At 42.1% G+C, this 14,099-nt stretch overlaps 1 protein-coding gene across 2 annotated transcripts in view; it reads right to left on the bottom strand.

Annotated features, from left to right (window-relative positions):
* Positions 1-14,099, bottom strand: part of LOC108933336 (cyclin-dependent kinase 14) — a 77,662-nt gene that overhangs the window by 57,969 nt on the left and 5,594 nt on the right. Inside the window, exons 1-2 of one of the 2 annotated variants that reach the window (XM_018750306.2) lie at positions 10,469-10,646; positions 4,388-4,633 (exon numbers count right to left, since the gene is read on the bottom strand). In XM_018750306.2, the coding sequence (XP_018605822.1) occupies positions 4,388-4,618 (231 nt within the window). In that variant the 5' untranslated portion in view covers positions 4,619-4,633; positions 10,469-10,646. Of the gene's footprint in view, positions 1-4,387; positions 4,634-10,468; positions 10,647-14,099 lie in introns of those variants that run through there. The other variant, XM_018750305.2, reaches the window with a different exon arrangement.

Genomic DNA, 14,099 nt, shown 5'->3' with positions numbered 1-14,099 from the left:
CACGTCAATCACTTCTTGAGAAGTTAAATAAAGATTTTAAACATATAGATCAGACAGATCTTTTATCAAATACTATAATTTAAATCCATTACAGGCTAAATGAGCCATCTGCTATTAGGGGTGTGGCTGCTACGTAGTTAACAATTTTTTTTTTTAACTGTAATTCACTTAAGAGTCGAGGCACCGAATAACACACATGGCCTGTTTCCTGTTATACCGCACATTGCTTTATTTATTTTAAGTTCTGACCATGACTCATTTTACTTTAAATGGAGAACACTTTCACTCAACCAGGTTGCAGTCTCATGGGCATGCATGGCAAGGGAATTCAATTCTTCTCCATAAAAATTCCTTCCGCAAAACAAATCAGTACATTCAGACCCGCAAGCCACTTTAGAGTACATTCATAATTGCTACAAACACAGCTCTGCGCATTTCACGGCAGGGAAAAATCTTTCTGGATTAAGAATAGGAGCCGAGTGTACAGTGTGACCTCAAGGACACCTCTGCAGTTTTTTACAAAGATCTTGTGGAGTAACATATTGACTTATGTGAAGTCAAATACTTCTATTACAAAGAGAACTACTTAAAAGTCTGACAGAACAGTGAATATAAAATTATTACCACGATGGCAAATGTAATCTTTCAACTGAGGTCATTTTTATTAACATTTTAGAAATACAGAATATGGCTGGATAATATCTTGCCAACTGCTATTTTCAAGATTACAGAAGAGACTGAAAGTCTGAAGTTAAAAATGTCCTGCTTTTAAATTATCCCTCATACGAAAGTATCCTCACTGGGAAGGATGTAAGAGAGGGGAAGTGTGGAGAAAGGGAATAAAAGGCAGTCCTAGAATATACTGAACCTCAGAAGGTCCGACGCTAATGTACACACACGTACAGGTGGATGTGCTGCATCAAACCCCCGACTCTTCCATTATTAAGAAGCTGGGGAGGGCACCTAAAAAAGGCCTAACGCTAAATCGGGCGGTGAACCCGTTCACCACATCCCACGCATCGCACTCTGTCCCGTATTGACCGACGCACTGCTCCTCTTCGCAATAATCGTTCCGGTGTGGTGGTCCAAAATCAACAAGACTGGTAGTTTTTTTTAACAAAACCTCTGATGCGCCACAGAGTTGTTCTTGTAGCCTAGAAACATGGAGTCCACAAAGATTAGATTGCCTCCACACAGTCCTTTCTCCCACTCTGTTTTCTACTTCAGCTTAATTGGATTACACTTCACACTGTACGACGGAGATGAATCAGTTTGCGATATATCCTGCGGGTAATGAGGGCTGTAATGGGTGGCGTTGAAAGCTGAAGGTCCGGGGGGGTTTGTGGGGCGAATGAAAATTACTTCTTATTAGAAGAAATATTACAATAAATACAATGGCAAAAATGATTGCGATGCTTCGGTGACTAGTTTAACTACACTCCTCCCTTACACACTTTATTACTACTGAACAGTTTACAGGTAGACTGGAAACAGAAGAAAATGTGGTCTGCAGACAGCTTATTACAGGTGGTCCCTGATTTACGATGGTTCGACCTGCAATTTTTTTGACTTTACGATGGCGAGCTGTTGATAGACATTCAGTAGAAACTGTACTTCGTATTTGAGTTTTGATTTTTCTCCCGGGCAAGCGATACGCGAAGCGATACTCTCTTGCGGTGCTGGGCAGTGACAGCGATCCACATTTCCCATTCCGTCATGCAGAGGTGTGTACTAGGTGTATTAAATGCATTTTCGACTTACGAAATTTTCGACTTATGATGGATTTCGGGGAACGTAACCCCATCGTATATCGGGGACCACCTGTACTGTTCTTCTTAAAAGTCTTAAAGATTCATTCAAAGTCAAAAAAATGTTCTAGAAGCTCTTTAATAGTTCTTCTGTATAGCTGATGTCTTTGAAAGCAGAAAAACAAAGAAAAAGACTAAAAACAAGTACAAAAAAAACTAAAAAAAACTAATAAAGTAGAAAAATAAAAACAAAATAAATTCAATAAATGAGGAGACAGAGAGCCAGTAAGCCTTCCTCACAGGACACACTCACAGAACAGCTGAACCATACTGGGTTTCCCCGTCACTGAAATTCACTTAACAGTTATATTTTTAATTAGGTAACAACGATCAAGTTTGAATTTAAAGAGAAAACAGTTTTACTCACTGAATGTATGGTCACTACTTAAAAAATGAGGAAGAATTCCTCACAGGATGAAACCAATGTTTTCTGCTGGGCCCTGTACAACAGTACAGCAATTCCACTTGTAAAAAAAAATAAAAAGTGCTGCAAAAACCCCACGGAGAAAACATCTACAACCATAAAATGTTAACTTATCCAAACTTGGGGAAAAAAAAAAAAATGCCAAGAGGGAAATATGATTAACAGACTTAATAGAGAAATACATCAGAGAGCTTACAAAACATTAACATAACACAATATGACTTCTGTCAAAACACACCAACCTAGAAATAATTAAACATTATGTCAGGAATGCATATTATTATGTAGTTAAATAGGTGTACATACATTTTTTGCACCAGTTTGCACGGTGCAGTACAGTACGATTAATGATGTGAGCCATTTCCTGTCACATGGAATCCCTTTTCCATTTATCTGCCTCGGAACTGATTTACGGAAAAGTCCAAAGTTATTTTCCCAATTTAATTAGCTTAATGAGTTCATTTTCCTGAAGAAATTAGTTTAAAAAAAGTTTATTTGTACAGACTATTTACTAGTGTAGTCAAAGGTTATTGTTGATTCATGAATGATCCATAGTTATAAATTCACAAATTTATAAAACCGTTTCGGTTTGTTTTTGGTTCTGTATGGAAACTGTTTTAAACCTTTTGTGTCACTCCTAAACAGAAGTTCATTCGGAGACAAAGTGAAACGACAACTTACGGTCAGACTCGCAAGTGAAAAAAGATCAGTACAGAGCCGTGAGTGTTACAGAAATATTGCAGAGCTCGGTAAAATCTAGCTATTCAGACGGAATCTGGTGCCTATATTTATGCCTTAGTGTAATCTGATTGGACGTCCTCTCAGTCCAGGGAGAGAATCCTGAGGATTAGTTTAATTTTCTCTTAAGTGAACAGTAATGGAAGTGCAGAAGTGAGGCATACACAGCTGCTCCTTTGAAATGCTAAGTGGTTCATGTTCTCATGCATATTTCATCACTGTCAATCTGCCATTAAATGCGCTGTCCTTTGACACACTCAGAACAAGTCCTTTCCGTGGATAAAACTTTTTTGCCAAATGGCGCAAAATACACTTTGTCCAAACGCACACCAGGCAACCTTGACCTCGACAGACAGCATAAACCTACATTGTGTACTGCGTGTCTTACAACGGCTAATCGATCAGGTTCATCGCGAAACATCCCAACAGCACGTTTCAGATCTTCGCTGACTGTTTGTTGACAGGCTCATTCTTAATTCCCTAAACACACCAGGCCTATAACTGCTCTGCGAATAGGGTCGGTTGGGCGTTTACGGTGTAGGTGACGGCCTGTGGATACAGTTACAGCAGTTGCACTGTGCAACTGGAGATGACCCTGCCACCATGTGATCCTTCCACTGGTGCCACATTGTCTCTTTGCAGCAACAACCTCAGAGTGGCCATGTTGGCTGTTAGTAGAGCCTCCCTCCTTTTAATTTTTTAATTGCCTCCTGCAATATTCAGAGGATAATTCCAAAGCTCTCGCGATAATGGTCAAAGCAAACGAAAAATAAGGTCAACTTTGTTGAATAAACAGAAAATGAAAAACCTTGAATTTAGCATGAAAAAAAATGTCTTGTATGAGTTGAAAAAAAAATGTTTTATTCTAATTCATTTTCAAAGAATTTCTTTTGGCTTTTCCCAAAAGTGCATGCAATTTCTACTTAATGAGTAACATTTAAATTGTCCAATTTAGAACTGCCAGGAGAAAAGAGAAATGCTATTAGTCCTAGTAAGTAGATTTCATTCAAAACTGTGATCACCCAGCCGAAATGTAATTAGGCCACAATACATTTTCCTCAGGGCTGCGCATTCTGCACAAAGCTACTTCTCCTGATATCCTGCTGCATTTGTGCCTGAAAATGTAAGGTGTCCTTCACCTGTTACACCAACGAACGTGAACAACATTCTTCAATCTCAACGGATTTGGAGAAATACAGGCAGATATGTGTGTGCGGTGAACTTTGGCTTCTAATACTCAAAGAGACCGTGTCGCTGTTATTTCATTATCGGTGTACTCAGTGGGGGATGCGTCCTCACTCACGCACATTCATGAGCTGGGATTTGGGAAGCTGCAGATTGCAAACGATCAGCGCGTCAGAGAAAACGCTCCCGGTCTCCCAAGTCCCACTAGGAGCAGGAAGGGAGGACAACCTACCGAGCTAGGGCTGGAGTGGCGCCGCACCTTGGGGGACTCCTTCCCGGCCGAGGAGCCCTTAAAATTGATGCAGGCATTATTTTCCGAGTGGACCCTCTTGACCTGGCTGGCGGGCTTCTCGAAGGGGTCAAATCCGCTCTGCGTCCGCTGCACTCGCACCTTCTTGTCCTCAGGAATGGTATCCAGGGGCTTGATGACGGAGTCCATTCCCTGGCAATTTCTTGTGGACATCTTTGTGACACATATCTGCCACGGGGCAAGAGCAAAGGTGAAGGACAAACTCAAGAACGCTCACCATTTCCATATAGCACGTACATGCTGCTTTAAAAATGAGGCCTTTTTTTGGCAATTATACGGAAGGAAATTTTCATAACAAAATTGCCCTCTGCGGTCAAACACTAAATGTCCACTAGATATGTGTTTAACTCAATTTTATTCATATTTACATTACATTTATTCATTTAGCAGATGCTTTTCTCCAAAGCGACGTACATCTCATAGAAAATGCAATTTGTGCATTACATTAGGAGAGAGACACGGTTGCAGACGTGTGATTCTTAAGCAAACTTACGCTCGTTTCTTTCCACTATATGCACCGATGTTCAGCGCGCAAGTACGTGCATAAAAAATTTATTCATTACAAACAATAAATTCCAAATTTCCTCTACCCACCGGCCACTCCATGTGGAAGAGGTGTCCCAGATGCTTGTCAAACGCAACTACGAACTAGCTCTGAATCAGATGTGGGGTTGCTTCATGCCTGTAGCCGCCTAAACAGATTAAATATTTAGCTACATTTCAGGCAGCGTGAAAACTAACCCCTGGTTTGTCATGGCACTGAAATCCTAATTACCCTTACACACTGGATCCAACGTCGGGCACCCTGCCTCTCGCCAAGAAAAACACTATGTGCGTCGCACTGCTTAGCAGGCTGACGTGGAATCTTTGCCACGTGATTCTTCTTACATGCTTCTTTGGAGTGGCTCGGTATATAAAATTCAGAGCGTGACAGAGACAGGCCAGCTAGAAGTCCTCCAGCTCATGCACGGGCTCAGTGTGCTTAATATGCTGATGTGTAAACAGAACCCAGGGACACGTGGCGGAAGGTCCAAACAAACAGATAAAATGTGTGGCTGAGGTGCAGTACGGAAGGAATGAAAATGCTATGTTTCTTTTCTGCAAGTATTTTTTTTTTTTTTTAAAAAAAAGCTAATCTTGGTCACGTGATGCTGTCTCATCTAAAAGCTCGCACAGATGTACGATCAATGTTACACTAACAAAACGGCACAATCTGACACGGCATTTCCGAGGAGATGACTTCTCCGCAGACCGTAAACCCATGAAAACTACGCTGTCCGGGTTGTACGTGGGGTCATTTGCGAGACCTTGCAAAATACCGGTGCAGTCTCAACAGCTCGTCAGCGTAGTAGGAAAATCAATTTTCTGCTTTAAAGCAGACATCTTTGAGAAAAAAAAAAAAATGGAAATCAATAGATGAGCAGATGAAGTACTTTGCTGGTTTTACTCTGTAAATGAGCACCTGAACTAATATTGTTCCCATGAAGGGTTTAAAAAGAGTTTAAAAACCACGGCACAGAGAAGCCGAACAGCTAATAAATAAATAAATGAAAATCTTTGTAATACTCTTCATAGACAAGCTTTCTTCCAAATGATTTCCCAAAGGAGGCATCTGACGACTCGACTCTTTGTGCTGTGCAGTGGATGCAATTCATTTATAAAATTTATGCGAATGACTTGTCACATTCTCTTCAACCGCTTAAACGGTCTACATATGCTACAGAATCATCAATTTGAATTAGAAAACAGCCAAGCTTTCTGTAAGTGAAAATATATTTATTTCCTGGCAATAAGCAAATCTACTGTTTGCTAAGAAACTAAAAACCATAAAGGCAGAGTGTTACATCACTAGAATTCCAGACTCATGAAAGTACTGTACAGAAGCAACTTGAAGAGTAACTTTAGACAGAATGCATCACTGGACAGGTAGCACTCCCTGCTGTGCGGCAGAGCCGGCCACCTAAAAACACTTTTTTTCCACACACATGCTTTAATCTCACTTCGTACTCCCATTGAATGGTCTCCCTTCACCTAATAAGCATCCCGTGAAGAAGGAAATAATGAAACATGGAGAGATGACCTAGATTCGGTATTAATAACAGACGTGCTCAGCAATCACTTCCTTTTTTTACCCCAGAAAAGGATCAGATAATAAACAGGAAAGAAGATGCAAATATTCGGTGCCGGAAACATAGACGATTCGGGTGAAAGAGCAAAACAAAAAGTATGGTTTAAAAAGTCAAGATGATCCTGGCTGTAGCGTGGGAAGAGAAGCTCAGGGTCTGTTTAGATGGCAGGTTATGCTCAGAGGGTCCAAGAACGAGTGGTGAGGTGAGGCGTGAAACAAGAGAATAAAACAATAAATAAATCAATCAAACGGCTAATAGCATGACGCATGTCCAAAGAATCCGTAACACTAAGTTCATATATGGATGACTCGTGCATCTCCGCTATGGAGCAATTATCTACTGTAACTAAATCAAGCTCTTGGCAAGAGGCAGTCAGGTATACGAAGACAACCGGCTGAGGCACAAAAATATGAGAACATGATGGCAGCGAGTGACAGAGGCACCTGCTCCTATGATTAACTGAGAAAATCCAAATATGTGAATGAGATTTAAGACGGAAGGGAGAGTGCTACAGGCCTGCATTTGCAAATACATTAAGCAAACAGGTTCAAAGGGCTCTGATTTATCAATTACAGTACAATACAAAAGACATTTAAACATATTAGGCTACATAAATAATGAAGATCGCATAAATGCGTACGGCTTGCGCTTAACTTGCCAGACAACACGTGATTATTAAAATAAGTATTCTTCAATCCACTAGACATGAACAATATGTTTCATGAAATGTTTATATCATACTTACAAAGAAATGATGCTTTGCTGTGAATGTGTCAAATTTTCTTTAGGGATTCTTCCCAAAAATTGTACCATGCACATACTCATATAAGCATCTGCAAAAATGTAGGTACTGCTATGAAAGCGTGCAGCATGACGAACGCTGGTGTTATTAAAGGTACTGTATTTCATACAAAATTTTACTTTATTAAGTGTTTCAAAAGACTGGCATGTAATTTAGATAGCTGAGAAATCCATCCTCTTTCATTCACTATTCAGTTGTACAACTGATTATGCCATTGTGCATTGGAAAACCGAGAATTTATAAACAATATAATCAGTAAAATACTGAAAGACGTAACGTTTATATTTGCACAACACGTTAAAAGGGAACGACGGAAATGATTTTAAATCTGACAAGGGCATACTGTATAATCGCATCTGTGTCTTCTGCCAATAAATACATTCCCCTTTACCTGTAGACTGAGAAAATGTGATTAAAAGAGATTATCTGGCAAAGACATTACAGCACAAAAAAAAAAAAAAAAAAAAAAAAAAACATTAATGGCAGAGCTGGCAAGTGTCCATACTTGTGCTGATCTTGGATCACGGGAATAACTCATGTGAATCATTCAAACACTGTGCACGTCCTTGTATCTCCCTGTTCATCCCCACAAATACTTTTATTTAGAGCAGTGTTTTTTAGAATTCTCTTCAAACATCACCATTTAAAGGTATGAAACCAATAAAAGGACACCCAAAAGCTACAGAAAATCGTAGGGAAAAAAAGACACACTTGCAGAGCTTCAGTAAAACATCTAAATGAAGTTCACAGTTTAAGTAGCATTTGGAGCTCTGCCAATAAACAAAAGTACTTTGCAAGAAATGAGTCCAGATCATTCATGGCCAGTCTCATGCGGATCATGAGCATCCACAGCTCCGTGCACACATCTCATCTTCACATCATGATCTATGTCAGCTTTATGCATCTGGTGAGGAATATATGAGACATCAGAGATTTGCTTCATGTCAGAAAAGAAGAAAAATTACACTGATTACAACAAGTACTTTGTGTAGAGCATTTCACCAGGTTACCAGTGTAGGCATTAAATGGTCACCTGAAATGTGATGTGACTACAAAACAGGATCCGTCCTTCAAAGTTGCACTTTATTAGAGGATGTCCATTATATACATTTTACTGTTTTTAGTTCGCTGTCATTAGTAAAGGTGGCACAGTGGAGCAGCAGGTAGTACTGGTGCCTCACAGCTCCTGGGCTTTGGGTTCACATGTGGGCTTGAACTTAACTCAGTCTGCGTGGAGTTTGCATGTTCTCCCCGTGTTCCTGTGTGTTTTCTCTAGGTGCTCCTGTTTCCTCCCACAGTCCAAAGACAAGTGTTTCAGGTCGAAAGGTGAATCTAAATAGTCTGCAATGGGTGACTGTGTGAGTAACTACCCTGCAAGGGACTCATGTCCCACCTAGGGTGTACAATTGACTAGCCTTACGCCCTGTGATTCTAGGACAGATTCTGGACCATCATGTCCCTGACTCGGATAAGTGGGTACTGCCAGTGAGTGCATGAGTGAGTGATTAAAAATGGCATGTTAATAAAAATTGCAAGCTGCATATTCCAAGATAAATGTTTTACAAAATGCACCATCTGCTCAGTAGGTCCTCATTTTTCAACTTCCAGCTCTCTTATCAGGTTGTTTCTATAACACATTTTCCTATAGCAGTGCTATAACTAATAATCTTTAATTAGTTGACTCCTGTGTCCAAAGCAACGTAAAATTTCAGAAAATCAGTTGTTTATCCAGCAGGGTAAGTACCTTGATAAAGGGAACTACAGCTGGAGTTGGGTTCAAACAGGGGGGCATCAGATTGCAAGGCAGTGGTCCTAACCACTGTGCCACCTGCTGGCCCACTATGCAGTGTTCCTGGGAACTATTTACCAGTAGCTACAGACAGGCCTGCAATGGAAGCTGTACTACATGCAGACTAAAAATATTTTCCAGTAAAGGGGAAAATAGCGAAACACAAACTGCACAAAACAAAGCCGTGAATGTTCATACCCTCCCAAGCGAATACACATATATAATATTCATTACATATAGAGCAAATGAAAAACATCACTTTGGTTAGGCTCATAATAGGTTGGATATCTAAATTACCTTTCCGTCACCATAGGGATCACTGAAATATTGGACACATTCAGGACCGTTAATCAGAGCTTCCATTCCTTACAGAATAAACGGTATAAATTATGAGCTCTACCATCGATGCCTTTTGCCTTTCCCATTGCCTCATTAGCAGCCCGAAGCGGCACTCCCTTGCTTCAGTGATCCCTGATGGTGTGGTTCAGCCCACTGCACCGTTTGCAATCCTGCCTGCGCTGCACTAGGTAAACACACACACACACGCACACACACACACACACACACACACACACACACACACACACACACACACACGCCGCGCAGCTGTGGTAACGGTAAGCAAAATCTGATATATGAAATTTACTCCAGCCCCGGTGGTTCACGGCACCACTGGACCCTCAGTCAGCACTCTGTCTTCTACCGTGGTGTGGAGAAAGTCACACAGAGCTATGCTTTGCCCAGGATCTCGTCCCATAGCTGTGGTCCAGCTGTGGCTCAGCTCTTTTAAAACTCTGATGTGAAAGGTATTGCGGTAAACCCCTGATCATTTAGGATGACTTGTGCAGCATCCCCAGATGGGAAAGTTCTCCGTCACGTTCCCGGAGCGTTGGTCCCAGAGGATACCGATCCAAGCGCACACTGAGACTACACACTCCCCCCCTGAGCCACACCAGGACAGTGCGAACGCACACTGGAACAAACTGTTTAAACACTCCTTACAAAAAGCATGCACATTTGAAATGATAATGCATGCACCGCTATTGGGGTCCCGCTAACCCACTCCTGTTCGAACCCCCGTGCTGGGGATGAAGGGGGGTGGGGCCTGCCTCCTGGCAGCACGTCCCCACGGAGCCCTGCGCAGGGGGCTTCGCCGTACCGGAAACTGCGTGACAGCATCAACATGCATTCACGTTGTCTGTGGATGGACCGGGCTGTCGGGGAGTCGGGGGGTGGAGAGGAGAGGAAGGGGGGGTGTAATCGAAGCGGACGGTTCACCTTACCTTAACACAGGGACCACTTGCAGGAACAATGACAAAAAAAAAAAAAGCACGCCTGGCGACTGTGCTCCGCTGGAGTGTCGGTGAATTACATGCGTTGCAATCACTCTTGGCGAATGAACTCAAAACATCTTTCCACCCAGGCAGTCTGAAACGGGGAGGCTGTACTACAGCAGCACAAAGACAGGGGGTCCCTGGCACATAAAGGTGCCACCATCCTCAAGCGTCAACCCCAGAAAAGCCAATCTGCACGGTCCACAAGGGAGGATACGGCTCGAATGCGACGTGACGCGTGCCAGGTGCCTTGGCCCGGTGCCCCGGAGCCGTGCGCTGGGAAACAGCCTGCGAGCGCGGACCCTGCGGGCGGATGGGCCGGCCTGTGGAGTTTCAAGGAAGTTGACAGAGGCAAGCCTGCGCAGCATCACTGCAGCCCTGCATGTGCCATCTCGGAAACGCACGACTCGCTCACGGTGGGGCACAGCTTAAATTAAAGATGAAATTTTACCCTGCAGACATAATGTTTTATGAACAACACATTCTACAGAGTAATCCATTTAAACTGTGAATTTTTGCAGCTGATATAAGTAATTTGTTTAAAAGGGAGCAAGGCTATGCAATCTAAAAAAAAGAAAACTTGTAAAATAATAAAACACTAACATTCATACTCTGTGCACACTAGCTTCGCACATCAGTATGAATAACATTGCTGCATATTTGCTCAACATCCACTGTTTATTCCATATCACTAATCAAATGAAGTGTGCATATGAAATTTAGGAGGAAACAAAGGCTACCCTGACACAGGTGTCTCTCAGTTGAGGGGGGAAGACAACTGATTCCCGACACTGAGATGATGTATAGAAGAACCTTGTTCTGCTCCATTGGTGACCTTGAGTATTGCTGTTTCTATGAAAATGAAAGACTCGCACCATTTTCCCCACATTATTATCAGTGCCACAGGGGGTAGTGTTGGTGACTCACAGTTGGATATGGGTTCAAATCCATTTTAGTTTGTGTGACATCGTTTATGTTCTCCCCATCTTTGTAAGTGCTCTGGTTTCCTCCCACAGTCCAAACACTTGTGCTGTGGGTGAAGTGGTGAATCTAAATAGCCCTTAGCGTGTGTGTGAGCAAACGAGTGAGTGCGACTGCCCTCATAATGGACTGGTGTCCTGTGCAGGGTGTATCCTGCCTCACTCTCTGTGCTTCCTGGATAGGCTCCAGATCACCACAACCCTGCATTACAGAAGCTGTTAGTAATGATGGATGGATTATTATGAGGCACCTCTATCTGAAAAGACAAACACTATTTACAGATTTACCTACTCATACATCAGCAACAGTCAATGTTTCAAAACAAGAAAAACAAAACAGTTTCTACATTGAAAACCACTGATATGATTAATGTGAGAGTACTGGCTGTGAGATGCAGTCTACCACTCATCACCCACAGTGCTCTACTGCAAGGTGCTGCTCCTTGGTTAAGATGAACTGTGAATTCTGTAGGAAAAGAACACTGTGCACTGCTGATGGCGATCATCTTACACCCTCCCACTTGTCAAGGGCTACGGACACGACGCATGCACGCAGAAGGCATGGCAGGACCACAGTGCATTGCAGGGACTGAGATGCAGATGGAATGGTGTTATCCGGCATCCAAAAAAGCAACAGCTGTCACATCCATCCAGGGGATGGACCAGCCGCACGCCACGTGCACACCTCAGCCACGAAGGTGAGACGGTTTGGATTCCCTCCGAGATCGAGCAAGCTGACAGCAGCTTGCTCATGGCGCTCTGCACCCCTCCTTGACAGGACTCCTTCCCGTCATCCAGCTTCATCTCCCATGTCAAGCTGCCAAATTTCCAAGGGTTTTAGAGGACAAGACCACAGTTGCAAACATTCAGTTCACTTGCGGTGGCGAGTTTAGTCTAGTTAGTTTCTGTTTTAGACATTTTCGGCTGGAGTGTAATATGTCTCAGGATCTTGCTCTAGCTGCCAAGTGGAGATCACACAGAGCACAGAGGAAGTGTCACTGTTGGTACAGCTGTGAAAGCGCTTAACTTGATTCCTCTAAAGAGGTGATCAATAAATCCATAAAACACCATTTACTGGCTATGTAACTTCTCCAGACTTCTAACACTGGAGACCTTTAAAAGGTCATTCGGGAGGTGTGAATATCATTACTATATCTTTAATTTTAAAATGAAAATAAAACTTGGAGAAACGTCAAACGGTTATGACTTTGAAAATGGATTCTCAATTTCACACTCAATTCAAACATTTGAAAAGACCATTCAAGATTACTTTCTTCTCCAAACAACGATCATTCCCATCATATAGGTTAAAGGCATAAGACAAGATAAGACAATCGACATTAAGAAATGGTATGGTAGCTCACAGTCAGTATGATCAACAATAGGGGCATCGGATATAAACAGGGACATATTCTACAAGTCATAATGTGACTCTTTGAGTAAAGAGGTTCTCTGAGAAAAAGAAGTATAAACAGCACTGCATCATTCTGTCAAGCTGAGACTGGTTATGAATGTACTGATGACAACACCAGGCCTTACAAACATTGACCGCCTGCACCCGTAACTTAGTTTAATCTCTTTGTGTCAGGATTTATGAGTAGGCTTGGGTCAACGCTAAACTGTACTCACCTTCTCAAAAATATAAAGTCCGGGCAATGCAGAACTACGTCATTACTCCACCCTCAGTACAAAAGGTTCTTAGTCCCATTACAAGCAGTACCGCGAGCAGCGCCTCACTGCAAACGCACACCACCAAAAAAATGAGTACTAGACCACATGAAACCAAACTCACCAAATCTAACCCCAGATTCTGACCACATCGTCTTGCCTGCCTAGACCTCCAGGAAACCATGTTCTTCTTACATTACATGAAAAGTTTGAGTACAGCTGGTGGTAACTTTTTTCACAAGGTATTTAATTAACAGTTAGACTAGGAAATCATCCAACATCCAATCATCCGCCGCATTTCCCAGAGATGTAGGACACTTGTGGGTTACTTGGCTTTTACCATTCTGTTCAGTTTGTCCCATACATGGACAGACTTCACTCATATATCAAAGGTTGATGACTTTCAACCACATGTAATTTGTCCCGTAAAATTCACCTAATGATCTGTCAACTTACACAAGAAATGCCTCACAATATCAGAAATTTTTATTAAAAACAGAAGCCTTAGTAAGGTCAAGCACCACATGAGGTGAGCAGCCTTATCCCACATGGCTTCTCTTATGCATCTCTGCTGTTTCATAGCCAAGTAACCAGTAGAAAGGATCTCTGAGAAATCATTACTTTTTATCATAGAGTAAAGCCATCACGTATTATAATAATGAGCTCTACATCAAAGCAGTTTAAAGAAAGTGTTGAAAGTTGAAAAGGCACAGGAAAGTCTTAATTATCAGCTTAAAAGTTGAAGTGAGAGTAACAAAGGGACACAGGGGACAGCGCTGGTGCCACGCAGAGTCTGCCTTGTGTGTTAGGATGTAGGCTTGAATCTGATTCTGTGTGAAGTTTGCATGTTCTCCCCATGCTGGGTTTTAACTGAGTGCTCTGGTTTCCTCCCAAAGTCCAAAGATACCATGTTTTGGGTGAACTTGTGCCTT

The sequence above is a fragment of the Scleropages formosus genome, chromosome 23 (genome assembly GCF_900964775.1).
Source record: "Scleropages formosus chromosome 23, fSclFor1.1, whole genome shotgun sequence".
NCBI classification, from domain to species: domain Eukaryota; kingdom Metazoa; phylum Chordata; class Actinopteri; order Osteoglossiformes; family Osteoglossidae; genus Scleropages; species Scleropages formosus.
The sequence above is the reverse complement of the archived record's forward strand: the minus strand, read 5'-3'. Positions and strand labels throughout refer to the sequence as shown.